Genomic DNA, 27,305 nt, shown 5'->3' with positions numbered 1-27,305 from the left:
GAACACTGCTTCCCAGGATCACACCCTCCCTCGGTGTGCTTTTGGCGGCTAGAGAAGAGAGGCCTTTCCGCGATCCGCTTCTCCCAGACTGGGACGCGACCAGTCGGTCCCCGGGTTGAGTCTTTAATAAGATAACAGTTGTTGGGCAGCCCTGGGAAGGTGTCCCACTTAGACAATCTCACTGATGCTCCTCCACCACCCCACTTTGCAGATAGGAAAGCTGAGGCCAGAGAGGCGGCGTACGCCAAAGTCACCCAGCGGGTGAAGCGCGGAGGAGGGACTGGGACTCGGGGCCCCTGTTCCTCTCCCCTGCTCGTGCCCTCTCTGCTCCCGGTCTAAGCTGCCGGGAGTGGCCCCCGCCGCTAGACCTCCGTGGTACACAGCTTCCCTCCCCGGCACTCTTCCCTCCCCGGCACTCTGGATCTCCCCTCCCCCGGCTCCCGGCTTCCTTGTCAAAACTTCCTGCCTTGGCGTGAGCCCGAGTTCCCACCCCCTTCCTGCCCCCCGCCCCTCCGCGCCCCTCCCCGCCCTGCGATCCACAATGTTCGGCCTCCCCGCCACTCCCGCAGTCGGGTGGGGATTCAACGCAAGGACCCCCCCGCCTTGTCCTCCTCCGAGCCCACCCCAGCACTTGGAGAGATAGGGTCCGTGGCAGGTGAGTGAACAATGCACCCCTGGTCTCGCGACCACCCTGCCTCGGGGGGACCGGCAAGCAGATTCTGAGGTCTCCTCTTGGGGGCCGAGAAACCCCCCGGGAGGGGAGTGGGGGAAAAAGAAAGCCCCACAGAGAGACCTGAAGGGGAAGGGGCAGTGGAACCGGGCCAAGGGAATTGGGGGCTGGCATCCATAATGAAGCAGCATGTAAATGACATGCAAATGCGGCTGCTTCCCAGCCCGGTAGATGGGACTCCGTGCACCAGGGGCAGTCATCTGCCCGATGCCCCCTCTCAGGGCTGGAGAAAGAAGGGGACAGACCAGGCCCTCTACTTGGCTGAAGGGATGTGTAAGTGTTAAGAGCACCCACACTGGAGTCAAGCCTGCCCAGGTTCAAATCCTCCTCTAGTCCTCATTTGCGTTGACAGGGCCTTGGTCTAGAGAGTTTCCCTAGAGGTTTCTCATTTCTAAAAGGGGAATCATCGGATACGGTGTCTATCTCGTGGGGTGTTGTGAGGCTTAGATGCGCACAAACATGTCTCCTGCTTAGAAGGGTGCCTGGTCTGTGTTCATGACAGCATTGCCTTCTGGAGGTAGGGAAGGGACCCAGGTTTGCAGGCATAGCTTTGGTGGTTTTGAGGACTAGAAGTTGGTTACAGGTCTCAGGCATTTGGACCCTCAGAAAGCCCCCCAAGGGCTGGTGGGTGCGAAGAAGGGGAGTGAGGGTAGGGTGCCCCAGGGGCCCAGGCCCCCACAAGGCCATCCCTCACCCCTGCCCCATCTCCAGCCTCCAGTAGTCAACTCTCAGCTGTCCTGCTCTGGCCTTTTATGAGTGGCCTCTCCCAGGGCTGCCTGTGACCTCAGTCCCTGGGAATGGGAACAGCTTGTACTGGCCCCACTTTCCCAGGCTCAGCCAGACCTCTGCTCCAAGCAGGATTGGGCAAGGGGTCAGCGCTCAACCCCGGCCTCAGCTGGGCCTGGGGGGCTTGGGGAGCTGTCTGAATCCCCCCGCATCCCAATCCACGATACAGCACCTGTGTGTGTGCCCGTGGGAGCCAGGGCCTGGGGGCAGTTGTCCTCTTTCCAGCCATCTCTCTCCTGCTGCTGCCTCTTCCCCTTCTGAGGTCTCCCCAGGTCTACTCGCCACACTTGCCACTGCAGCTGGGGCCACCTTCCCTGCCGACTAGGAGTTGGGCTGGCCAGTCTCCCCTCTGTCTCACTCTCTTCACTGGGATGTGACACTGAGGGTTGGCGTCTGTTTCTCCACTACCCAGGGCCCCTCCCTTCCATTCCCTATCAGACTTTCCCAGAAGAGGAAACTGGCTCTCCAGGCAGCCCCATCCAAGGTTCGGAAACCTGGATAGAGATAGAGGCCGCTGGGCTGCTGTCGCCTGCCCACCCCCCCAACCCCCCGCTGCCACCGCTGGAGAGGAGACTCAGGCTAGGCGCCGAGCTTTTCCTTCCAGCTCTCTTGGAAGCCTTGAAAAAGAGGCCTCTGGGATGCATGGGGGGCCCCCGGGGCCCATCCCAGCTGTGGGGAGGGTGGTGGTACCACTCCTGGCACCTAACCTATGGGTTAGAAGCCAGCAGGAGCAGCAAGAGAAGGCAGGGAAGGAGAGAGAGAGACAGAGACAACAAGGAACAAAAATATGGAAACAGAGACAGAGAATGACAGATGCAAAAACCCAGGCCTAGCGACTCCTGGAAACAATAAGGCCCAGGGGGGAGCGAGAGGCACGCTTGGAAAAATAGAACCGAGACTAGAGAAAGATTGAGAAGGAGGTAGATATAGAAGAGACAGAGTCCAAAGACCAGCGAGAAATCATAGAGGCAGAAGGACCTAAAAGGGACAGCATAGCCTTTGGAGCTTGATCGACCTGGTCCACATTCCCGCTCTGCTACTGGTTGGCTGTGTGACCTTGGGCAAACTACTTAACCTCGCTGGGATTTCTTCATCTTCTAAAGGGGCTGGGATTTCTTGATCTACAAAAGGGGCAGTGTAATAACACCTACTCCTTAGGATTGCTGAGGGAATAAAAAGAAAGGATCCAGGAGTTCTCATTGTGGCGCAGTGGAAATGAATCCAACTAGGAACCATGAGGTTTTGGGTTCGATCCCTGGCTTCGCTCAGTGGGTTAAGGATCCGGCCGTGAACTGTGGTGTAGGTCACAGACGTGGCTCGGGTCTGGCGTTAACTGTGGCTGTGGCGTAAGCTGGAAGCTGTAGCTCTGATCAGACCCCTAGCCTGGGAACCTCTGTATGCCTAGGGCATGGCCCTAAAAAAAGCAAAAAGCAAAAAAAAAAGAAAGGATCCAGCTCACAAGGTCCATTGAACAAGGGGTGATATTTGATGTTATGGCCCTGACACTTGGCAAGATGGAGGTCTCTAGAAAGAGCCCATGGATGGGCGCTGGGCCACTCTCCTTCCTCAGAAGTCCCCTCTCCTGCCTCTGCCTCCCACCCCACCCCCATACTCTGGCATGGGAGGCCTAGTCCCCCCTGTAGGAGCAGGTGTGTGGTTGGACAGTGAGGGGCGTGGTCCATGGGCAGAGCCTGCAGGACAAGGGCACGCCCCCTCCTCTCCAGGTGACTCAGTGCCTTGCACTCCGGTGCACTCATCCCAAAGGAACTTGGAGGCCAGCCCTGAGGAATTCCTGCCTGTGCTCAGGAGGGCCGGTCTAGAGCTGCTTTTCACTTCCTAACCTTGGGAAGTTCTTTCTGAACTTCACCTTCAATGAGCTTCCCAAAGTTGTGCTTTTTTTTTTTTTTTTTTTTCTTTGCTGTTTAGGACCACACATGGGGCATATGGAAGTTCCCAGGCCAGGGGGTGAATCGAAGCTGCAGCTGCTGGCCTACACCACAGCCACAGCAACGTGGGATCCGAGCCGTGTCTGCGACCTACACCACAGCGCATGCAACGCCGGATTCTTAACCCACTGAGCAAGACCAGGGATCAAATCTGAGTCCTCACGATACTAGTTGGGTTCTTAACCCGCTGAGCCACAGCGGGAACTCCCTAAAGTTGCGTTTTGAGGGCCCTAGAAGGAAGGCCCAGTTCAAACTTTTCTCCCTCTCCCCCATTCCCCACAGAGTAAGGATGGAAAGTCAGAAAAGATTTCAGGACCTATCCGTCCATCCACTCCACACAATGATTAGTTTCGGCCCACGGGGTGCCAGGCACCCTGGGAGCGTGCGTGTAGGCAGGTGCTGGCCAGTGTTGGGGACACAGTGGCGAGGCAGGCAGAGGAGTGCCCTGACCCCTTGGAGCTCTATTCCACTGGGGAAGATAGACCTTAATAAAAACATCCTGATGGGAGCCATGAGGGAACATCCAGGGGGCAACCAGCCCACTGGCAGAGCCTGGGACAGGAATAGAATTAGAGGCTGTTCCGGCCGCGGGGGGACCAGACTCACAGCTGGCAGTCCCAAGGTGAGGACCCAGGAGTTCCCATCGTGGCTCAGTGGTTAATGAATCCGACTGGGAACCATGACGTTGCGGGTTCGATCCCTGGCCTCAATCAGTGGGTGAAGGATCCGGTGTTGCTGCGAGTGGTGGTGTAGGTTGCAGATGCGGCTCGGATCCTGCGTTGCTGTGGCTCTGGTGTAGGCCGGTGGCTACAGCTCCGATTCAACCCCTAGCCTGGGAACCTCCATATGCTGCGGGAGCGGCCCAAGAAATGGCAAAAAAGAAAAAAAAGCCAAGGTGAGGACCCATCATCTCATCTGTCCATCAGACTTGAGGCATTCCAGGGGCTGTAAACTCCTGGCTCGACCTGAGTTCGTCCCACCTTCCCCAGAGGAGACACGGGTGTCTAGGGCTGGGGTTTGGGGAAGGGTTGGCCTCTAGGGGGGCTGATCCGTGTCCAGTTTGGAGCCAGCCTCAGGGAAGCGTTGGGAGAGAACAACCCAGGGCTCCTTTGGGCCACAAGGGTCCATGGTGAGTGTGCAAAGAGCCTGGAGGAAAGTCTGAGGGACAGGAGGAATGGGTGAGCTGTGGAGCCATTGAGGGGACTTCCTGGAGGAGGCTGGCCTAGAAGGATGGGTAGGACCTGGGCCTTCCAGGGGGCACCTGGGCAGAGGTGGCCAAATGGTAAGAGGCCCATAGGGGCAATGGGCTGTCCAGTGTGAGGGATGCACGGGAGCAGGAGCTGAGCCTGGGCACCTGGCCCTGGGTGCCTTTCCTGTGGTGTGGGGAGCCACAGAGGCATTAGAGAGAGGCAGTGACTAGAGCAGAGCTGCAGCTTTCGGAGGGTATCTGGGAGTGGTCCTTGGTGAGTGTGCAAAGAGCCAGAAAGGCAGCTACTCCCTGGCCTGGGTCACCCCAGGGGTTAAACTCCCCCCACCCCACCCCCACTCCCCCCCACCCTGCTTTGATCTCTGAAGCAGAGTCTAATCCTACTGTTGTCTCTGACCACCAGTGGCCCTTGGGCAAGTCATTTTTACCTGACACTCTCCATGGTCTCTCCTGTGAAATGGGGGTGACAATATTTACCCCTATGGGTGTCGGCAAGGGTTGGGACTGCCTCCAGCCTCCAGTAGGCGCGGGGTGAGTGTTTGGTGAATCAAATCCCTGCAGTTTCTCTATTTCCTGATGAGTAAACAGGTCGGGCTGAGGACCCTCTAGCCTCTGTTTCCTGAGTCACAGAGAACACAAGGCCGGCCCCTCACCCCTGCCCCCTTCCCGCCCAGCCTCTGGAGCACATGCAGGCTTCCTGTCCCTCCATCCGGCAGACATGCCTGGCATGCCGGAGGCCTGGCTCGGCTGGATGCTGGAGGGCTCCGCGCGTGCGTGTACAAGCGTGTACACGTGTGTTCTGTGTGCACGTGGAGCGGAACTGGGTCAGAGGAGCAGAGTCCTTGTGTGAGGAGGGAAGGGGACTCTTTAGACTGAGATCTCACTGCTGAGTGGAAAGGGCCGAGTGATCCTGTCCCCATGGCCAAGAGAGGCTGGAAAAGGGCACGGAGCACAAACAGACACAGGGAAAGCCTGAAAGACCAAGAGAGCCACAGGGCGAGGCCACCTTGGCACTAAGCTAAGACACCGGGCTGGAGTTCTACCTCCGTTCCTTACCTGAAGGCAGATGCCCTGGTGCAGTGAACATACTGTGCAACTGTACATGGTAACCTTGACTCAGAAAAGGAAGGCGAAGGAGTTCCCACTGTGGCTCAGCAGTGATGAGCCTGACTAGTATCCGTGAGCACGTGGGTTTGATCCCTGGCCTGGCTCAGTGGGTTAAGGATCCGGCATTGCTGTGCGCATGGTATAGGTCACAGATGAGGCTTGGATCCTGTGTTGCTGTGGCTGTGCCTATAGCTTCGATTTGACCCCTAGCCTGGGAACTTCCATATGCCATGGGTGCAGCCCTGAAAAAAAAAAAAAAAAAAAAAAAAGGAGAGAAGCAGAAAGACAGAGACCAAGCAACTGATGGAGGAAGGGGAAAAAAACAAAGACAGAAAACAGACAGCTTCTGTTGAAGAACAAGACAAAAGGCCAAAGAAAGAGGCAGAGAGCCTAGAACTTGGGGAGGTTCTGTTTTTGCATCAACACATGTCCACTGAGCAGCCTCTGTTCTGAGGTTCTGTTCCAGGCTGGTCCCTGGGACCAGCAGTTCCAGCTCCCACTAAACCCTGAGAGATGTGGGGGGTTATTCACCCATTTTATAGATGAGAAAATGGAGGCTCACAGGGCTCAAGCGACGTGCCTGAGGTCACACAGCTTATCAGTTCTAGAAATTTTGGACTCCAAGATGGGAACAGGGAAGAGAGAGAGACACAGAGAGAGAGAGATAGAGAGACAGAGAGACAGAGAGAGAGAGAGAGAGACCGAAAGAGAGGGGAGGCGCCAGGGGAACCAGGCTAGGAGCTAGATAGAGTTGGTGCTCAGGCTGAGGACTGGAGGGAAGCAGAATCCAGGCGTCCTGCCTCGTCAACCGCCTTTGGCTTGAAGAAGTACCTGGCGGGCAGCCCATGGTTCTGGGGGATCAGCTTCTCGGGGGAGCCCGGTCCCCTCCCCTTTCCACTTCCTTTCTCTTTGTCAGCATCTAAGGCCCCATTCCCATTCCCGGATCATCCTGGGGGTTCTTCAGGGGGGAAAAAAAAAAAAAAGAAGAAAAGAAAGAAAGGGAAGAAGAAAGAAACTGCTTTCCCGGGAATTATCACTCAAAGGCTGGGAACTAACACTCAGAGGCTGTGACCATGCCAAGCAGAGTGGGGAAGGGGCTGTGCTGGGTGCAGGGCTGAGAAAGCTGTCACGGGAAAGAGCAAAGTTCATTAGCTTCTTATCGCTCGATCTGTATCAACTCATGCATCAATCTGCACAACAATGCCATAAAGGGAAGTACTATTGTCCTCCCTGTTTTAGAGATGAGGGAACAGAGAGCTGGGATTTGCACCCAGGTTTGAACGGGGGCAGGAGGGGGTGCAGAGCTCAGAGGGTATCCTTTGCTGCTGGAAGGGAGCTGGTGGGGGAGCCCCTCTTGCTGTCTCACTGCCATCAGCAGGCTAGGGGTCGAATCGTAGCTTCAGGGGTCGCCTACACCACAGGCGGCGACAACGCCAGATCCAAGCTGCATCTGCTACTCGCAACGCCAGATCCTTAACCCACTGAGTGAGGCCAGGGATCGAACCTGCAACCTCGTGGATGCTAGGTGGGTTCGTTACTGCTGAGCCACAACAGGAACTCCCTACTGCACCTCTGGATGGAGGGCCCCACACACTTTTCCTCACAACAAGAATAATGCCGGGAGCGCATGTATCGTTTACTCAGCACAGGCAGAGTGCTGAGCGATTTATGTGGATCATCTCAAGTAAAGCTTATGTCAACCCATTGTGGTAGGTGTTGTTATTCACTTTACAGATGAGGAAACAGGCAGGGGGAGGGTAAATCCCCTGCCCAAGGCCACACAGCCAGTAATCCCCAAGCTGGGATCCAAACCCAGACCGGCAGAGCCCTCCCTGCGGTTTCTAGTCTCTCCAGAGCCCCAGCGAGCAAGCGAGGGAGCGGGAATCCCAGAGGCTTTGCATATCTTTTTAATAGTCTCAGTTATGGGGAGAGGGGAGCCTGGCAGGGGGCTGGACTGGAGAAGGGGATGGGGGTGGGGTCGGCCGCAAGAACGCGATCAGAGGCGTGGGAACCGGGATGTGTTTACAGTCAAGAATGAGCTGACATTTCTCTCTCCTCCACCTCGAGATGCAAAGCAGCTGGGCTCCTGGCCAGGCCCCTTGAGTCCCCAGTCCCGCCTGCACGCCTGCCTGGCCCTCAGCATCCCCTGCTCTCTTGGCCTCCAAGCCTACACAGGGTCCAGCCCAGCTGGCCCTCCCCAGCTCTTCTTGGGTTCAGCCAAATTCTCTCTGGTGGGGAGCGCCCCTACAACGCACTGCGTTCCAGCCCCTCCTGGGAGGGGAGTAGCATCCCTAGCAGACGGGAGGTGATCCATTTCCACAGAAGATGGAGAGCAAGAGTGGGGCTGAAAGGAGTTCCCGTTATGGCTCAGTGGGTTAAGAATCCAACTAGTATCCATTAGGATGCAGGTTCGATCCCTGGTCTCGCTCAGCGGGTTAAGGATCCAGTGCTGCGAGACCCCAGCTCTGGTGCAGGTCACAGACTTGGCTCCAATCCTGAGTGGCTGTGGCTGTGGCATAAGCTGGCAGCTGCAGCTCTGATTTAACCCCTAGCCTAGGAACTTCCATATGCCACGGGTATGGCTGGAAAAAGACAAAAACAAAACAAAACAGAGGTGCAATGGAAGATGGGGGTGCTGCCTAGGGAAAGGGACATCTGTATGGGAAGAAAGAGAAGGGAGCCTAGAGTGAGGACCCCAGAACCAGATGGGGAGGCAATAATTACACCCCTTAAAAGGGAGTTCCCATTGTGGCTCAGCAGGTTGAAAATCTGACTACTATCCATGAGGATATGGGTTCGATCCCTGGACTCTTTCAGTGGGTTTAGGATCTGGTGCTGTGAGCTTTTGTGTAGGTCTCAGATGCAGCTTGGATCCTGAGGCTCAGATCCCAACGCTTGGATCCCGAGTTGCTGTGGCTGGGGTGTAGGCCAGCAGCTGCAACTCCAATTTGACTCCTAACCCAAGAACTTCCATATGCCTCAGATTCGGCCCTAGAAAGAAAAAGAAAAAAAAAAATTAAATAAACCCTTTAAAGGGGCATGTGTAATCACATGGGCCCCAGTGCTGCTGAGATGGAAGTTGCTGGGGAGGGTGGGCCAAGATCTCAGGGACAAAGGCTCAGAGGGGCCCGAGCCTAGGGCCCCAGGCTGGGGCTCTGGCCTCCTGGCCTGGCCTGTGTCCTCCTCGGGGGCTGAGGCTGGTCGGGCCAAACCCTGCCCCCTCCTGCCGGGATCTCCCTCTCATCTCTCCCCTCCCTGCTGACCCAACCTCCCACTGATGTCACCAACGCCCCTCTACACCCCCCGGCCTGGCCCCGGCTTCCAGCCCCACTGCTGACCAGCTGAGGCCAGCTCTGCACTCCAGCTCTAGCCTGAGGTCCTTTGGGAAAACAGGCTCTCCCCACCCCTCTAATTCTTAGAGTCAAGCCTCTGGGATTAGGATCAGGCCTTCATCGTGCTCCCCTGCCCAACTCAGGGTCCCTCTCAAGACTCCCGAGTGGGAGTTCCCATCGTGGCGCAGCGGAAACGAATCCCACTAGGAACCATGAGGTTGTGGGTTCGATCCCTCAACTCGCTCAGCGGGTCAAGGATCTGGCGTTGCCGTGAGCTATGGTATAGGTCGCAGATGTGGCTCGGATCCCGCGTTGCTGTGGCTGTGGTGTAGGCTGGCTGCTACAGCTCCGATTAGACCCCTAGCCTGGGAACCTCCATATGCTGCAGGTGCAGCCCTAAAAAGACAAAAAGACGAAACAAAACAAAAAAACAAAAACAAAAAACAAAAAACCCAAGTGACCCATTTCCTCTAAAAGTTCTTTAAGAGGAGGTGGCTGGTGGGAAGGGGCTGCTATAAGTGAGAGGAGGGACTTTCTTTGGACTGGCAGCACCCCACCCCCCGCCCCGTGCTCATGGGGCCTTCCTGCCACAGGTCTTGTCCACCTCACTGCAACCTGGAGCTCTAGGGACAGATCTGGGCCAGGGGAACCTCGGGATCCCTGTGCAGCTGGAAATGAGGCTCACCCAGGGGCAAGGGTGATGACCCTGTATCTAGATGGAATGAGCTCCAATCTGAGCCCCTGCATCCCAGGGCCACAGCGGGGGCTCCAAGAAGAGGGGAGTGTGGACAAGACTGAGGGAAGAAGGGAGGGAGATGCGTGGAGGGCTCAGGGTCCCGCCCGTGGCCCTGTCACCAAGCCACACGTGAGGGGGAAGTGGGGAGAAAGTCAGCTGGAACCAGACAGGCTGAGCCCCGGAGGGGGCACTGGGCCTGGGAAGGCAGCCAGGGCAGAGCAGGGGTGGAGTGCATGGTTTGGGGATGTTGGGAGAAGGAGCCAACTCTGATGGGGAGGGGGAGGGGGCTTGTGGGGGATGCCGTGGAGGTGGCATGCTGGGACAGACTACAGGGTCATCGGAAGGACATTCCTGACTGTGGCCTGGCTCTGTGAGGACAGGCTGGATCCCTCCCCTCACCCCCCAACCCTCAGAGTGGACCACAGTGCTCAGCTCAGGAGCCAAGCCGCTGGAAAGAGAGTTCTGGCCTTGCCCCCCACCCCCCTGCCCTCATCCCACCTTCTGAATTCGGGGGGTGGTAGGTCAGAGCCACCCCACCCATAATTATACTCCCTGCTGCCCTCCCCACATACCACAGTCCAGTCAGGCTTTCTTTCCTGTTTTCAGGTACCAGGATCCCCCAGGACTCTCTGCCCCACCCCCAAGCTTTGGGGCTCAAGGTCACATCTCCCTGCTTCTGGCTCACCTGAGTGTCTCAGGCCCCAGGATGCCATAGAGGCCTGGTGAGTTATTTGGGGACTGGGGGCGGATGGAAAGAACTCAAAGAGACTACTGGTGGAGGAGTTCCCTGGTGGCTCAGTGGGTTAAGGATCTGGCGTGGTCACTGCTGTGGCTCTGGTTATTGCTGTGGTGCGGCTTGATCCCCAGCCTGGAAATCTGCATACCATGGGCATGATCCAAAAAAAAAAAAAAAGGAGGAGAAAACTAGGTGGAGATTTGCCCCAGGGGAGCTGTGATGGGGCAACTAACCAGAGCCCTGGGCAGCCAGTGCTGCTCTGCAAGACTGGGGGCGGGGGGTAGAAACTTGTGGCGGGGAGGGAGCCTGGGGAGCGTAGGGGAGCCTAGGGAGCCTCCCAGCTGCTGAGAGGGTGGTGAGCAGACCACTGGGAGGTTTCAGGGTGGGGCGGATGCAGAAGTGGGCTGGGGCGAGGGCAGGAAGCATCCTTCTGAGGGCTGCCCTGGTGGAAGCTGAACAGCCTCCTCGGACCCTGGGAGCGTGTGGGTGGGGGGCCTGGGGTGGAGGCCGGGCGGCAGGCATTCCAGAGATACTCAGGGGGGTAAGGGGCCAGCTACCACGACCTCTCTCTCTTCTCGGCAAAATTATAAGCAGATGTGGGCGCCTCAGGGAGGCATAGAGGCGGGAGCCAGGGCCAGTTTTAGGAACACTGAACAGAGAATCTGAAACCGGCAGCGGGGGCGGGTGCTCAAAGGGCTCAGCTGCTCCTGAGCTCAGGAGACAGAACAGACTCCTCTGAGGTCCTGACCGGCTTCCCACCCACTGGGCAAGGCCAGGGCTGGAGGAGAGGAGGAGGAGCCCATTTCCAGATGGCGAGTGGGTGGTCAGAGGTAGGTGGGGGCTTCTCCTTACCTCTGAGGCCAGGTTGGGGACCTCTCTGGTGATAGGGCCTAGAAGCGGGGACAGGGGTGTGTGGGCAAGTCTTTAACAACCGGCTCTGCTGGGAGGGTTGGGGAGGGTGGGGATGGGGCCGTGGTTTGTGCTGTTTGCCAATTTCCATGGTGTAAATAATCCCCCCCCCCCATGTTTGATTTCAAGCTGCAAATGTAACAGCACTGAACCAGGAGTTGGGAAGAGAGGTCACAACTGGCTCTCAGGAGTCAGTATAAGCCGGGCCAGCGCACCAGTGGGTGGGGAGGGGCCTTCTTCAAGGTCACCTGGACCCAGCCCTCCTCCCACCCCATAGGGCAAGAAGCCCTCAACTGCATTAGGGTGGTTTTGGCTTCTGCCTGCATACATCCAGTGACAGGGAGCTCACCACCCAAGGTCGCTGATTCCATTACAGACCTGCTTTGATGGTTGGACAGCTCTTTCTCCAACCGAGCCCGTCAGTTTCCGTCATAACTTCCCTTCGTGAGCTCCAATTTCATATCTATTTGTACAATATCAAAGTGCCCTGCGTAGGGGCTGGGCTGGGGTCTGGGAATTTAGGCACAGGTCCCTGCCTCTAGACATCATGGTCAGGAAACAGGCGCTAGAACATGGGTGTGGGGGTGGATGGTGCTGGGGGGATCCCAGAAAGGATAAGGTGGGGGGAGTCTGCCAATGGGAGTCGGGGACAGGGCAGAGAAAGAAGGGTGACACCAAGGGTAGATCTTGAAAGGTGAATACTCAAGATGAAGAACACGGGGAGGGTGTCCAGACAGAGGAAAGCATGTGAGAAAAAGGCTCAGAGACAAGCGCAGTGCTCCACTTGCTCGGGAATAAGACCTGGAGCCCAGGGAGCAGGGGCCGGAGGACCAGAGGCAGCAGCCTCATCTCTTCTGCCAGCCCTCCTCGGTCTCTGCAGAGATCTGCTCCTCCAGGTTTGTGGCTGCAGTGCCCCTCACCTGCTCCGAACCTGGTCCATTACAGGCCTCAGCAATGTCACCGCCCCTGTGCTCCCTCCTTCTCCTGGCCCTGGCCCTGGGGCTGGCTGGAACCCTCAACCCCAAGGATCCCAACACCTGCAGCTTCTGGGAAAGGTGAGAGAGTGCCCCTGCTGTGCCCGGAGGGCTCCAGGCGGCCAGGTCCCCATGCCTCTCCCCTACCCTCCTCCCCCCATCCCTCCCACCCCCTCTCCAGCCCTCAGCTCCCTCCTCTTTCTGCTTCTGCTCTTTCTGCTCCCCTCGATGGGCTGCCCCAGACTCCACACCTCTGACCTTGTCTCAATCTCTATCCTGGCTCTGACCCTGACCTTTTTTTTTAAGCCCCGTCCCTTGGTCCCTGAGTGAGTCTGGTGGCAGGACAGGACATGGGTAGGAGTCATTCACTGCGGAGCAAGCAGAGGTGCGCCCCGGGAAGAGCAAAGGGGACAGGGTTAGGGAACGTGGTCCAGGACAAGATTTGGCCAGAAGTGCTTCAACTCATCTCCATTGGCTCTAGAAGTCTAGTTCTAGTTCAAGACTTCTTCAAGTCCAGAAGTTCTACGCCAAGCTCTCCAAATGCAGGGGCGGGAGTAGGGGGCTAGAAGGCTGTGGTGGATGGCAGAGGGTGAGAAGAGGGATCTGCTGGGAGTGTCCCTGGGATATGCCAGCTCTGGGAGGACCTCTCCAGATTGAAGGGGGTAGGATGGGGTCCATCCTAGACTTGGGGGAGCAAAGCTAAATATTCCCCACTGTGGCAAAGCCCTCACATCCCTGCTTCCCTGGGCCAGCTCAGGCTTCTCTCTGCCTCACCCCCACCCTGTTCCCTGTCTTGCAGCTTCACCACCACCACCAAGGAGTCACACTTGCGCCCATTCAGCCTGCTCCCCTCGGAGCCCTGCGACCGGCCCTGGGAGAGCCCGCACACCTGCCCTCGGCCCACGTGAGTGCCCCCTGCCCTGAGGGCAGATGGGCTGCCCGAGTAGCTGCCTCGGCCAAGGCCCCCGCCCTCTGTACCCCCTTTCTTTTCTCAGAATAGAACTCAGAGGAAGCATCTAGCCTCAAGGCCCTCAAGACATGCTATGTGTGTGGTTTGTGGTGGGGGTGTGTTTGGGGTGTGCAAGCATGGTGTAGTGTGTGTGTGTGTGTGTGTGTGTGTGTGTGTGTGTGTGTGTGTGGTTGGGTGGGGGGAAGGAGGGAATTTTTTTTTTTTTTTTTGCTTTCTAGGGCCGCACCCGCGGCATATGGAAGTTCCCGGGCTAGGGGTCCAATCGGAGCTGTAGCCGCCGGCCTACACCACAGGCACAGCAACGCGGGATCTGAGCCACATCTGTGACCTACACCACAGCTCATGGCAACGCCACACCCTTAACCCACTGAGCGAGGCCAGGGATCGAACCTGCGTCCTCGTGGAGGCTAGCCAGATTTGTTAACTGCTGAGCCACGACAGGAACTCCGGGAATGTTCTTTCTATGCCCCTCCAGCCCAGAGTGTGGGCAGTGCCCCAGCCTCCCCCAGTGCCACCTTTTCAAGGGTGGGAGCCGACACCTCAGCAAAGACGAGCGTGGGCCACCTTCCTTCTCTCCCCCAGGGTTGTCTACCGGACTGTGTACCGCCAGGTGGTGAAGACGGAGCACCGGAAGCGCCTGCAGTGCTGCCAGGGCTTCTATGAGAGCCGAGGGGCCTGTGTCCGTGAGTCATGGGTGGGGCCATGGAGTGGGAGGGGCCTGGGCTCCCCTTCCTAGGCCTTCCCTGCCCCCGTGGGGGCTACTCCTCTGCCCTCCCCCTCCCCTGGCCTTGGTGTCTCTAGGGACGAAGTTGTCCCTTCATACCTCCGTCTCTAGTTGACCCCACGTCTCTCCCATCCCCTATCTCCATGTCTCTCAGCGGTCTCTGGTTCAGCATCTCTGTCCAAAGCTCTCCTTTTGCCTGAGTCTCTCTGTTACCATGTCTCGGGACTTGATGTCTGGCTTTCTCTCTGATTCTTCCTGTCCCTATCTCTCTGTGCCTATCTGTCTTTTTTTTTTTTTTTTTTGCTTTTTAGGGCCACACCCACAGCACATGGAAATTCCCAGGCTCGGGGTCGAATGGAGCTGCAGCTGCTGGCCTGCACCACAGCCACAGCCATGCCAGATCTGAGTCATGTCTGTGACCTACGACACAGCTCGCTCACGTCAACACTGGATCCTTAACCCCACTGCATGATGCCAGGGATTGAACCCGAGACCTCATGGATACCATTTGGGTTGGTTTCTGCTGCACCACAATGGGAACTCCTGCTGCTATCTGTCTTGACTTGTCACTGTCCAGTTTCTCCTGTCTCCTGCCCCCACCACTCTGAAACCCCCAGAGCGGAGCCTGCTTTTTCTCTCTTTCCCTTCCACTCAGCCATGGACCATCACCAGCCCTAGAGAAACTCCTGCTCAGCCTGCCCCCTGCCCCCAACCCCTACCCTCTCTCTGGACAGCATCCATGTCCGGTCCTTATGTGAGGAATGAACCCGCCCCCATTTCCCGACAAGGTACTTGGAGAAATTTACAGAAAGGAGCTGGGGAGCCCAGAATCCTGAGGTCTTACAAGTACTGACCTGAGTTGCTTACTCTGTCTTTCTGCATCTTAGAGGCAAACTTGCTGCTTGGTAAACTCCAGGTCCTTGGTGAGGGAAGAAGCTGGGCTTGGGCTTCAGAGGATGAAAAGTGGGTAGAGCAGGGGTGGAAGCATCTTTTTTTTTTTTTCAGCTTTTTAGGGCCACACCCATGGCATATGGAAGTTCCCAGGCTAGGGGTCCAATCAGAGCTATGACTGCCAGCCTACACCACAGCCACAGCAACATGGGATCCCCAACCCACTGCACAAGGCCAGGGAGGGACCACACCTGCATTTTGATGGACGCTAGTCAGATTTGTTTCCACTTCAGCACAACGGGAACTCTGAAAGCATCTTAATAATCTCCCTCCTCCCCCCTCCTCCCGTTTCTGCCTCAGCACTTTGTTCTCAGGAGTGTGTCCATGGCCGCTGTGTGGCGCCCAATCAGTGCCAATGTGTGCAAGACTGGCGGGGTGATGACTGCTCCAGTGGTGAGTGCCTGGTGACTTCTGGGCATGGTCTCTTGTGTCCTCAGGGAAGAAGGACCCTTGGGCACACTCTCCTTGCTAGGACACAGGTGCTTAGGCAGTTATGCAGCAGAGTCCCAGAGCAGCCAGATGCCTTTTCCTGAGGTCTGGGGCAGGAGACAGGCCCAAACTGGCATGGGGCTTGAGTGGGGTCTGAGAGGCAGAGACAGAGGCTAACTAGAGGCTGGGGAGGGGGCAAGACCCCTGATGACCCCCTTCTGCCCTCCCCATTCCACAGCGTGTGCCCCAGGAGTGTGGGGGCCACAGTGTGACAAGCCCTGCAACTGCGGCAATAGCAGCTCCTGTGACCCCAAGAGTGGGGCATGTTCCTGTTCCCCTGGCCTGCAGCCCCCACACTGCCTTCAGCCCTGCTCCCCTGGACGCTATGGCCCTGCCTGCCAATACAGCTGCCAGTGCCACAGGGCACCCTGTGACCCCCAGACTGGAGCCTGCCTCTGCCCCCCAGAGAGAACGGGGCCTAGGTGCGTAACAGGAGGAACACACACTAATGGGGTGGCAAACACTGGATGCACGGGGCATGCAGGGGATGCAAGGAGACTTAGGATCCTAAACACTGGGATGGAGTCAAGAGGCCAAGGTCATGGTCCCGGCTCTGTTGCTCGCTGCTTGAGCAACCTTGTGCAAATTGTTGACTCTTTTTTTGTTGTTGTTTTGTTTTTTAGGGCCACAGATACGGCATATGGAGGTTCTCAGGCTAGGGGTCCAATCAGAGCTACAGCTGCCGGCCTGCGCCACAGCCACAGCAATGCCAGATCCAAGCCCCGTCTGTGACCTGCACCACAGATCACGGCCACGCCTGATCCTTAACCCACTGATCGAGGCCAGGGATCGAACTGGCAACCTCAGGGTTCCTAGTCGGATTCGTATCCATGGCGCCCCGATGGGAACTCCAAATTGTTGGCTCTTCATGAGCTTGTTTCCTGCCTGTAAAACGGGAGCAGTAGTATCCACCTAGAAGCCTTGCTGTGAAGATAATATGAGCTGGCATGAGTATGAAGGCTCAGCCCGAAGTAGGGTTGAGACAGGGATGCAGAGAAAAGTAGTGCAAGGCAGGGGACAGGGAGAGCTGGGGAGTCACAGGAGAGAGGATGTGCATCTAGTTGAAGATCCAGCTTCAAGGAGGAGCTCTGGTGTTGAGCCTCAGGAGAGAAAACTCCAGTCAGCAGAGGTGCTCCCACAAAGGGAGCAGCATGAGCAAAGGTGGAGGTGGAGCAGACAGACATGCCACCCCTGGCTCTTCATTCTGCCCCGCCTGATGGCGCTGGGTGTTCCTGCCATTTCCAGTCCTGGAAACCTTGGAGTTATTTTTATTTTTTCCTTTTTTGGCTGCCACACCACATACGGAGTTCCAGGGCCAGGGGTCAGATCCTAGCCACAGTACAACCTATGTTGCAGCTGCAGCAGTGCTGGCTCCTTTAACCCAGCCAAATCCCTTAACCTACTGCAGACATTCTGCTGATCCCACTGCACCACAGCGGGAACTCCAACCTTGGCTTTTTGACCCCTGCAGTACCCACCAGGGAAGGGGGATGCGACTCACTGAGCCCTGGGGTCAGCTTTCCTCCAGGGGAGGGCCTGAGTGTGGTTGGGCAGCCCCTGGAGGCAAGAGGAGAGGCCAGCACTGCTTGCTTACACAAAACTTCACCCCCTCTGCCCAACAGCTGCGAGGAGTCCTGTTCACTTGGCACTTTTGGCTTCTCCTGCCCCAGCATCCCTCCCTGCCACAACGGGGGTGTCTTCCAGGCCTCCCAGGGCTCCTGCAGCTGCCCACCTGGCTGGATGGTATGAAGGGTGGGGCCTGTGGGTGTGAATTCTGTGGGTGGTTCTCTACAGGGCTCCGAGGAGGATGCTGTGAGAAGGTAGGCTATGCGTGCCCTGCAGAGTTTTGAGGGTTTGGGGTATAGGGGTATTGAGGGCTTCTGTGGCTATGGTGAAAGGGCTGGGCACCTGGGGTTCCATGGACCTCTCACCTCCACAGGGCACCATCTGTTCTCTGCCCTGTCCTGAGGGCTTCCATGGACCCAACTGCTCCCAGGAATGTCGCTGTCACAACGGAGGCCTCTGCGACCGATTCACTGGGCAGTGTCGCTGCGCTCCGGGCTACACGGGGGACCGGTGAGAGGCCTTGGCGGGGGCTGGAGTGGCGGGGCCGAGCCGGGAGGAGGTGGGCACGACCAAGCTCACTCCCACGAGGCCCCTAGGTGCCGAGAGGAGTGCCCCGTGGGCTACTTCGGGCAGGACTGTGCTGAGACGTGCGACTGTGCCCCTGGTGCCCGCTGCTTCCCAGCCAACGGCGCGTGTCTGTGCGAACACGGCTTCACCGGGGACCGCTGCGCCGAGCGCCTCTGCCCCGACGGTCTCTACGGCCTCAGCTGCCAAGTGCCCTGCACCTGCGACCCGGAACACAGCTTCAGGTAGGCCGCGGGACACTCTGGTCAAGGGGTCAGGAGGCCAACGCGAGAAGCCTTTGGTGCTGAAGCCATAGGAGTCACCAAAAGGACAGAGGCATATCCTAGGGCGGCACAGATGTCACAGAAGGGAAAGGGGAGGGGCCTCGGGGATGGGGAAGGACCGCTCTCTCGGAACATCACCGAGTTTCCCCATGGCCCCCTTAATTCGGCGACGCCTCGCTCCCACCACACTGAGGGGACGAGGATGTCGGCCTGCGGACCCCCCCAACTCAGACCCCGCGCCGCGTCCCCGCCTCCATCCGCAGCTGCCACCCGATGAGCGGGGAGTGCTCGTGCCTGCCGGGCTGGGCGGGCCTCCACTGCAACGAGAGCTGCCCGCAGGACACGCACGGGCCAGGCTGCCAGGAGCACTGCCTCTGCCTGCACGGCGGCGTCTGCCAGCCCGACAGCGGCCTCTGCCGGTGCGCGCCGGGCTACACGGTGAGGCGCGCCCCGAAGCGAGGGAGTTGCGGGGAGAGAGGCCCGGGAGCCCGCCCGCCCTTCTCATGAGTGCGCCGCCCGCTTTCAGGGCCCGCACTGCGCTAGCCTCTGCCCTCCCGACTCCTACGGCGTCAATTGCTCCTCGCGCTGCTCCTGCGAAAATGCCATCGCCTGCTCGCCGGTCGACGGCGCCTGCATCTGCAAGGAAGGTAATGGGGTGGGGTCTCCGGAAAGGGAGGTTTCGGGGCGGGGCCATGGGAAGAAGGGCGAGTCCAAGGGTAGGGGCTGGCCAAGAGTAGGGGAGAGGCTGCAGGGTAAGGGCGGAGCCACTGCGCAGCAGCTGGACGGCGGGAAAGTAGCCAGGCTACTTCCTTCCTGGAATATCCATTTTGCTTTTCTTCAACTGCAAATATCCCAATTGTCCTTAAAGACCCAGGCCAGAGGCAGCTCTTCGCTGAACCTTCGTCATTCTCAATCAGACGAATTACAGAATGGCAGCGCCAGGAAGGGCCTCGGAGAGCTACCAGGGGTGGCACGTTGGCAACCCTCAGGCTAGATTCTGACATGGATATGTTTTATTTGACTAGCTCTCTGTCATATTTAACAAACGTCTAGGAGTTCCTGTCGTGGCTCAGCGGAAAAGAACCTGACTAGCATCCATGAGGAGGCAGGTTCGATCCCCGGTCTCGCTCAGTGGGTCAGGGATCTGGCATTGCCGTGAGCTGTGGTCTAGGTCACGGACCTGGCTTGGATCTGGTGATGCTGTGGCTGTGGCGTAGGTTGGCAGCTACACCTCCGATTCGACCCCTAGCCTGGGACCCTCAATATGCCCTGGATTGAGCCCAAAAAAGACAAAAGCATTAAATTAAAAAAAAAAAAAAAAAAAAGCCCAGGAGTTCCTGTCATGGCTCAGTGGTTAACGAATCCGACTAGGAACCGTGCGGGTTCGATCCCTGGCCTTGCTCAGTGGGTTAAGGATCCAGCGTTGCTGTGGCTGTGGCGTAGGCCGGCGGCTGCAGCTCTGATTAGACCCCTAGCCTGGGAACCTCCATATGCCGCAGCAGCGGCCCAAGAAATGGCAAAAAGACAAAAAAAAAAAAAAAGTCCAGTCTCCACTCCCCACTCCTCCCTATTGTGTTACACATGACCTGGAGAACTCAGTTAGTAACCTCATGGGGCCTCTGTAAGCATTTGGGTTTGCTGCCAACCCCTTTCATTTTGCAGAAGAAGCAACCAAGACCCAGAGGGGGTGGTGCACCCCCGGCCAGCCTTCAGCCCTCTAACAGTTTATATGCTTGTCTCCTGTGGGGCCATGAGCATCCCCACCCCCACCCCCAGCCCCAGCTCAGTGTGGAGCCTGGCACAGCCGATGTCCAGGGTGTTGCTTGCTCAGGAGGGGAGCTGGGTCCCCATGCCTAACTGCAAGTTTCCTCTTTCAGGTTGGCAGCGCGGTAACTGCTCAATACCCTGCCCACCTGGAACCTGGGGCTTCAACTGCAATGCTAGCTGCCAGTGTGTCCATGGGGCAGCCTGCAGCCCCCAAACTGGAGCCTGTACTTGTACCCCTGGGTGGCACGGGGCCCACTGTCAGCTCCCCTGCCCGGTACGTGCACAACAGCCTGCCTGCCCCGTGGAGAGGAGGGTATGGCCCCCACCCCCCTCCCCCACTGACTGGCCTTCCACCCACTCCCTCTCCCAAGAAGGGGCAGTTTGGTGAAGGCTGCGCCAGTCACTGCGACTGTGACCATTCTGATGGCTGTGACCCTGTTCATGGAGGTTGCCATTGCCAGGCTGGCTGGACGGGTGAGCATTTTTGGTGTCCAGATCCCAGGCTTGCTGTGGAGTTGCAGGAGGCATCTCACAGGATATGTGTCCAGAAGAACCCCTATAGGTGAGGGGGGTACAGGCCAGGCTCATCCTACCCCTCCAACAGGTACCCGCTGCCACCTGCCCTGCCCTGAGGGCTTCTGGGGAACCAACTGTAGCAACACCTGCACCTGCAAGAATGGGGGCACCTGCATCCCTGAGAATGGCAACTGTGTGTGTGCACCTGGATTCCGAGGCCCCTCCTGCCAGAGACGTGAGGCTCCCTCCCCTCCCTCTACCTGCCAGCAGTAGTGGGCCAGGCAGTGGCAATGCCCAAAGTCCCCACCCTACCCCACTGGGTCTCTCGTGCTGACTCCAATCTCTGGGCCAGTTACCGCAGTGGGAAAGAGGGAGGGAGAGAGGGTTGGCCCCTGCCCCCAGTCACCACGAGCCCCTTTCCCCCAGCCTGTCAGCCTGGCCGCTATGGCAAACGCTGTGTACCCTGCAAGTGTGCTAACCACTCCTCCTGTCACCCCTCGAATGGAACCTGCTACTGCCTGGCAGGCTGGACCGGCCCTGACTGCTCCCAACGTATGTGGTGGCTTATGTGTCTGAGCGTGTGTACATGCGGTGGGGGGGTGGGGGGGTGGGGGGGTGGGCTGAGGACCAGCGGCTTCCATTCCTTTACTCCTGGGTAGAAAAGCATCTGAACCCAACTTGTTTCAGCCATTTATACAAACCCTTTAAAATAACTATGTCTTGGGCATCACCTATATGCTATGTACTGTTCTCGGTGCCCAGGATGCAAGAATGAACAGGTCAGGGAAAAAACCCCTCCCCGCCTCTGCATGGGAGGCCTGGGGGACAGCAGAGAAAACTATAAGCACTCTTTTGGACACATTCTCTTTTTTCTTTCACATTGCCAACTTCTTTTCATTTATTTATATGTGGCCTCTTCCCCACATAAATATAAGAAGAACATCATTGAAAAGATTAGTTTAAAAAAAAACAAGTAAAGCACATTTTTGAAAAGCGGAAATGAGAAGCTGTTACCACGAAAAAGACAGCTGGGTAGGGAGTTCCCATTGTGGCTCAGTGGGTGAAGAACCTAAGTATCCATGAGGATACAGGTTTGATACCCGGCCTCGCTCAGTGGGTTAAGGATGCTCAGTGGGTTAAGGATCCACGAGCTGGCTTGGATGTGGCTGTGGGGTGGGCCAGTAGCTGCCGCCTTGATTCAACTCCTAGCCTGGGAACTTCCGTATGCCTAAAATGAAAAATCAAAAACCAAAAAATCAACCAACAAACCAACCAGCTAAAAAAGACGACAGGGTAGGAGTTCCCTTCGTGGCTCAGTGGTTAACAAATCCGACTAGGAACCATGAGGTTGTAGGTTCGATCCCTGCCCTTGCTCTGTGGGTTAAGGATCTGGCGTTGCCGTGAGCTGTGGCATAGGTTGCAGACTCGGCTTGGATCTGGCGTTGCTTTGGCTCTGGCGTAGGCTAGCCGCTATACTTCGGATTAGACCCCTAGTCTGGGAACCTCCATATGCTGCAGGAGTGGCCCTAGAAAAGGCAAAAAGACCAAAAAAAAAAAAAAGGAAAAAAAAAGATGACAGGGTAGAAGGAAGTGATCTTTTTTTTTGCTTTTTAGGGCCGCACCTGTGGCATATGGAAGCTCCCAGGCTAGGGGTCTAGTTGGAGCTACAGCTACCAACCTCCACCACAACCACATCATTGCCAGATCTGAGCTGCGTCTGTGACCTACACCACAGCTCATGGCAATGCCGAATCCTTAACCCACTGAGCAAGGCCAGGGATGGAACCCGCAACCTCATGGTTCCTAGTCGGATTCATTTCTGCTGTACCACGACAGGAACTCCCTAGAAGAAAGTGATCTTGGACAATAGTTTTTTTTTTTTTTTTCCCCATAGAATTCAGTAACTACTATTTGCTAGATTAGATCATTTGCTAGTGTCAGGTACACAAAAATTATGCCTTGAATAGTGTTGCCATTTACTTCTCTCTTATTTGTTTATCTATTTACTTATTTTGAGGTCCAGAGCTAGGCAATACAGGGGAGTTTGGAAGCCTTTGGTTGTCCGGTCCTGACCGCGTTATTTTGAAAATCTATTAGACAGCCAAGTGTAGGAGTTAAGCAGGCAGTTGGGCACATGGATCTGGAGTTTGGTCAAGAGACAGGGCTGCAGATAAACATTTGTAAGTCATCTGTGTGTAGAGTGGGTTCGAAGCCTTGGTGTCCCTGGGGAGACCAAAGCTCAGTGGAAGATTAGAATGATGGGAATTCACCCAGGAGGGGCTGGCCCTGCCCACCAGACAGGCTCCAACCTTGCCTCTTGCAGCGTGCCCTCTAGGACACTGGGGAGCCAACTGTGCCCAGCTCTGCCAGTGTCGTCATGGTGGGACCTGCCACCCCCAGGATGGGAGTTGTTTCTGCCCCCCAGGCTGGATCGGACATCTCTGTTTGGAAGGTACCAACAGAAGGGGAGCTCCATGCCTCTTCCCCCAAGTCAGCCCCACCCCAAGGAGGGGACTGCCATTTGGCGGCCCCTCTGATCCCCACTTGCCTCCTTGGCTTTCTCCCAGGCTGTCCTCCAGGGATGTTCGGTGCCAATTGCTCCCAACCATGCCAGTGTGGTTCTGGAGAGAGATGCCACCCCGAGACCGGGGCCTGTGTGTGTCCCCCAGGGCACAGTGGTGCCCCCTGCAGGATCGGTGAGTTCTCCTCTAGCTCCCCAACCCCATTGTCCCTGGGGAGCCAAGACACAGGTACCTGCCCAGATCTCTGCTAGGTGGTACCCTTGTACCACCCTGCCTCCCTACTGGGCCCTCTCCCATGCACATGTCCCAAATTCACCCACGGAGCTAAGATGCTGTCCTGAGTGACCACCCCATCCCATGCAGGAAGCCAGGAGCCATTCACCATGATGCCCACGGCTCCAGTGGCCTATAGCTCAGTGGGAGCAGTGATTGGCATCGCCGTGCTGGGATCCCTGGTGGTGGCCCTGGTGGTGCTGTTCATTGGCTACCGCCACTGGCAAAAAGGCAAGGAGCACCAGCACCTGGCAGTGGCCTACAGCAGCGGGCGACTGGATGGCTCTGAGTACGTCATGCCAGGTGAGCTGGCCTGGGGGCGGGGGACTCTTAGTCACAGGGTGGGCGGGGTGCGGGGCACCTGGGAAGTGGGCAGTGGGGAGTTGGGGAGAGGAAGGGAGGCAGCCAGGCCTTTTACTGGATCTTCTGGGACAGAACAACTGTCTTGGGCCCAGGCCTGTGTCTGACCCAGCAGGTGCCTGTGTGTTTGTACAGATGTCCCTCCAAGCTACAGTCACTACTACTCCAACCCCAGCTACCACACACTGTGCTCACCTAACCCTCCGCCCCCCAACAAGGTCAGTGCTGGGGACAGGGATGCACTGTGGGCACGCCCCCCCCATTCTCTGCCATGCTCCAGACTTGCACGTTCCTCTTCTTGTCCTGTTCGCCCCCTCCCAGGTTCCAGGCAGTCAGCTCTTTGTCAGCCTCCAGACCCCTGAGCGGCCAGGTGGAACCCCTGGGCATGAGAACCACGCCACCCTGCCTGCTGACTGGAAGCACCGCCGCGAGCCCCCTCCGGGGCCTCTGGACAGGGGTAGGAGCCTGGGGGCCAAGGCCTCTGGTGAGGGTGGATGCGTGCAGCCTGGCATCCTGCGCCATCTGAGGGGTGTTCTGGGCTCCAGCTCTAGAGGAGGTGGGAGCCTGGGAAGGGGACCAGGGTCTGATTGCATGTTGCTTCCTCCTCCTCAGGGAGCAGCCGCCTGGACCGAAGCTACAGCTGTAGCTACAGCAACAGTAATGGCCCAGGCCCATTCTATAGCAAAGGTGTGGGCACTTGGTGGGGGGGGTGGCACGAGGGGGGAGGCTGCACGGGGGCTTAGGAGCCAGCGCCTCCACCCAGCCTGACTTCTCTCCTCTATCCTTAGGGCCCATCTCTGAAGAGGGGCTGGGGGCCAGCATGGCTTCCCTGAGCAGCGAGAACCCCTACGCCACCATCCGGGACCTGCCCAGCCTGCTAGGGAGCCCCCGGGAGAGCAGCTACGTGGAGATGAAAGGCCCTCCCTCAGGGTCACCCCCCAGGCAGCCTCCTCAGCTAAGGGACAGCCAGAGGCGGCGACAACCCCAGCCACAGAGAGACAGCGGCACCTATGAGCAGCCCAGCCCCCTGACCCATGGTGAGCCCTCCTTCTCCACTGGGGCAGGAACTGGAGAGAACTGGGACCAGGAGGTGGGAAAAGAACAAGCACAGAACGAGAGGCTATGAAGGCAGCACAAAGTGGCGGCAATAGCAAGGCCTTTGGGGTCAGACTTGGGCTCCAAACAGGCACACTGTCCCGTTGTGGCGCAGTGGTTAACGAATCCGACTAGGAACCATGAGGTTGCAGGTTCGATCTCTGGCCTTGCTCAATGGGTTAAGGATCCAGTTGCCATGAGCTGTGGTGAAGCTCGCAGACATGGCTCGGATCCCACGTTGCTAGGGCTGTGGTGTAGGCCAGCAGCTACAGCTCCGATTCAACCCCTAGCCTGGGAACCTCCATATGCCGCAGGTGGGGCCCTAGAAAAGATTAAAAAAAAAAAAAAAACAACCCAAAAAACAAAAACAGGCACAATGTTCAGGAAGTCGCATTGCCTCTTCCAGCCTGTAGGTGGCGGTACCTAACTCACAGGGCTGAGGATTTGAATTGGTTTTACAGCACCTGAGTTGGTGGAGTTGGTACTCAGAAAATCTGGGAACAAGGCAGGTGACAGTGTCCTTCTAGCCTGAGAAATGGGCAGGTTGAGTTGGCCTCCCCCACTGGCAGCTGAGGACCTGCACAAACTGGCCTATAGCCCAGCACCCTCCATCTGGCTTTGGGCAGAAAGTCTGGAGAAGCGGGAGATCCCATCGTGGTACAGCGGAAAGGAATCCGACTAGGAACCATGAGGTTTCCAGCTCGATCCCTGGCCTCACTCAGTGGGTTAAGGATCCAGTGTTGCCGTGAGCTGTGGTGTCGCTTATCACAGACGAGGCTCAGATCTGGCATTGCTATGGCTGTGGCGTAGGTGGGCGGCTATAGCTACGATCCAGCCCCTAGCCTGGGAACCTCCATATGCCCTGGGTGTGGTCCTAAAAAGAAAAAAAAAAAAGAAGAAGAAGAAAGAAAAAGAAAGTCTGGCAAGGGAAAGGGCATGAGGGAAGGGGAAGAGCCAACCTCTCCTCATCTTCTCCCTTCTGTCTCCAGACCGAGACTCCGTGGGCTCCCAGCCCCCTCTGCCTCCGGGCCTGCCTCCGGGCCACTACGACTCGCCCAAGAACAGCCACATCCCTGGACACTATGATTTGCCTCCAGTCCGGCATCCCCCATCACCCCCACTTCGGCGTCAGGACCGCTGAGGGGCCGGGATGGTGTGCAGAGGTCAGCACACCTGTTCCTTGCTGCCCGAGGCTGAGGACAGAAGCTGCTGTACCCTGCCAGGAGCAGGGAGAGAAGCGGCAGGCCGTGAACATGAACATGTTTCATAGAGGAAATGAATGGAGAGGAGATGGGAGCCTGGCTCCCAGGTTCCATCGTGGGAGACACTGGTCAGCAGGAAGCTTGTGTTCCTTTTCCCCAGCCCACTGCTCCCCAAGGCCCCCAGGGCCCTGTGTACATAAACTGGTAGGTTGAGTGTTGCTAGATAACTCTGATTTTAGACTGATGTAAAAAATGTATATTGGGAACTTTTCTGTCACTCTAGGGCTAGGCTCTCTCTGTGTGTGTGTGTGTGTGTGTGTGTGTGTGTGTGTGTGTGTGATTTCAGAGGGGTGCCAGGCACAGATCCTGGCATTCACTATTTAGCAGAGAGGCAGCCCAAACCCATGTTAACTCTAGAAACAGCCTGACTGGCTTCCTTGCGTTCACTTGGTACTCCCTTCAAACAGCTGCTCAAAATACAAGCTGGTTAGGTTACCCCTGCCTGAACGTCTTCATGGGAGCTCCAGGGCTCTTGGGCCATGGTCAAAACTGTCAAATACCTTAAAGCCTTTGCTGGCCTGTCTGTCTCTTCAGCCTCATTTTGAACTGTGCTCCCTGTGCCCTGTGCTCCAGTCACCCTGGCCTCTAGATCTGCCTATCAGCCACACTTCTTCCTACCATGGGGACTTTGAGCATCTGGAATGCTCTTCCTCCCCCACTCACCTGTTAACTCCTGCTCATCCTTCATATACCTCCCCCCACCTCTTTCATAGCACGGATCACAGATCACAGATACCTGCAGAAGGCCTACAGGATGCCAGGCCCCTCTTAATGTGTTAACTTTTAATGGGATTATTTGATTTTTCTCTGCCTCCTCCACCAGACTGTAAGTTTCTTGAAATCAGGAATCCTGTGTTTATGGTCAACATTGGTTCCCTTGGCACACAGCTGGCCCTCAATAAATGTTCCCCCAAAGGCTGAGTGGTTGAGTGAATTAAAAGTACTAGTGTGGGGAGTTCCCTACATGGCTCAATGGCCATGAACCTGACTAGGATTCATGAGGATGTGGGTTCAATCCCTGACCTCACTTAGTGGGTTAAGGATCCTGCGTGGCTGTGGCTGTGGCTGTAGCTATAGCCAGCAGCTACAGGTCCCATATGCCATGGGTGCAGCCCTTAAAAAAAAAAAAAGTAATCAAAACAGTGTGGTACTGGTACCAAAACAGACATACAGACCAATGGAACAGAATAGAGAACCCAGAAATAAACCCAGACACCTACCGTCAACTAATTTTCGACAAAGGAGGCAAGAATATAAAATGGGAAGAAGACAGTCTTTTCAGCAACTGGTGCTGGAAACTGGACAGACGCATGTAAATCAATGAAATTGGAATGCGCCCCCACACCATGCCCCAAAATGAACTCAAAATGGCTTAAAGACTTAAACGTAAGACAAGACACCATCAAACTTCTAGAAGAGAACATAGGCAAAACAGTCTCTCTGACATCAATCTTAGAAATGTTTTCTTAGGTCAGTCTCCCAAGGCAATAGAAATAAAA

General features: G+C 56.9%; 1 protein-coding gene across 2 annotated transcripts; it reads left to right on the top strand.

Annotated features, from left to right (window-relative positions):
• The first annotated feature begins 515 nt into the window (after nucleotides 1–515).
• PEAR1 (platelet endothelial aggregation receptor 1) lies at nucleotides 516–26,722 on the top strand. Of its 2 annotated transcripts, XM_047784279.1 has the most exons (24): nucleotides 516–655; nucleotides 10,451–10,566; nucleotides 12,435–12,544; nucleotides 13,263–13,367; nucleotides 14,016–14,116; nucleotides 15,409–15,501; nucleotides 15,776–16,019; nucleotides 17,220–17,340; nucleotides 17,537–17,673; nucleotides 17,760–17,972; nucleotides 18,275–18,449; nucleotides 18,538–18,658; nucleotides 19,889–20,052; nucleotides 20,150–20,252; nucleotides 20,383–20,529; nucleotides 20,721–20,846; nucleotides 22,618–22,746; nucleotides 22,862–22,990; nucleotides 23,180–23,392; nucleotides 23,585–23,667; nucleotides 23,771–23,906; nucleotides 24,062–24,136; nucleotides 24,238–24,486; nucleotides 25,534–26,722. In XM_047784279.1, the coding sequence occupies exons 3-24, from the start codon at nucleotides 12,444–12,446 to the stop codon at nucleotides 25,683–25,685; spliced, it is 3,117 nt and encodes a 1,038-aa protein (XP_047640235.1). In that variant the 5' UTR covers nucleotides 516–655; nucleotides 10,451–10,566; nucleotides 12,435–12,443; the 3' UTR covers nucleotides 25,686–26,722. The 2 variants fall into 2 exon arrangements, with proteins under 2 accessions (XP_047640235.1, XP_047640236.1); XM_047784280.1 differs by lacking the exon at nucleotides 24,062–24,136.
• The last annotated feature ends 583 nt before the right edge of the window (nucleotides 26,723–27,305 follow it).

Source organism: Phacochoerus africanus, chromosome 6 (genome assembly GCF_016906955.1).
Source record: "Phacochoerus africanus isolate WHEZ1 chromosome 6, ROS_Pafr_v1, whole genome shotgun sequence".
Taxonomy (NCBI): Eukaryota; Metazoa; Chordata; class Mammalia; order Artiodactyla; family Suidae; genus Phacochoerus; species Phacochoerus africanus.
Note: the sequence above shows the minus strand (reverse complement) of the source record. Positions and strands in the feature narration are given on the sequence as shown.

Bases quoted from the DNA above. Each gene is read 5' to 3' on its own strand.
- PEAR1 (XM_047784279.1), top strand. From the start codon at position 12,444: ATGTCACCGCCCCTGTGCTCCCTCCTTCTCCTGGCCCTGGCCCTGGGG. The intron at 23,393-23,584 runs GTGAGCTGGCCT...GTGTTTGTACAG, and splicing joins CTCTGAGTACGTCATGCCAG to ATGTCCCTCCAAGCTACAGT. The intron at 24,487-25,533 runs GTGAGCCCTCCT...TTCTGTCTCCAG, and splicing joins GCCCAGCCCCCTGACCCATG to ACCGAGACTCCGTGGGCTCC.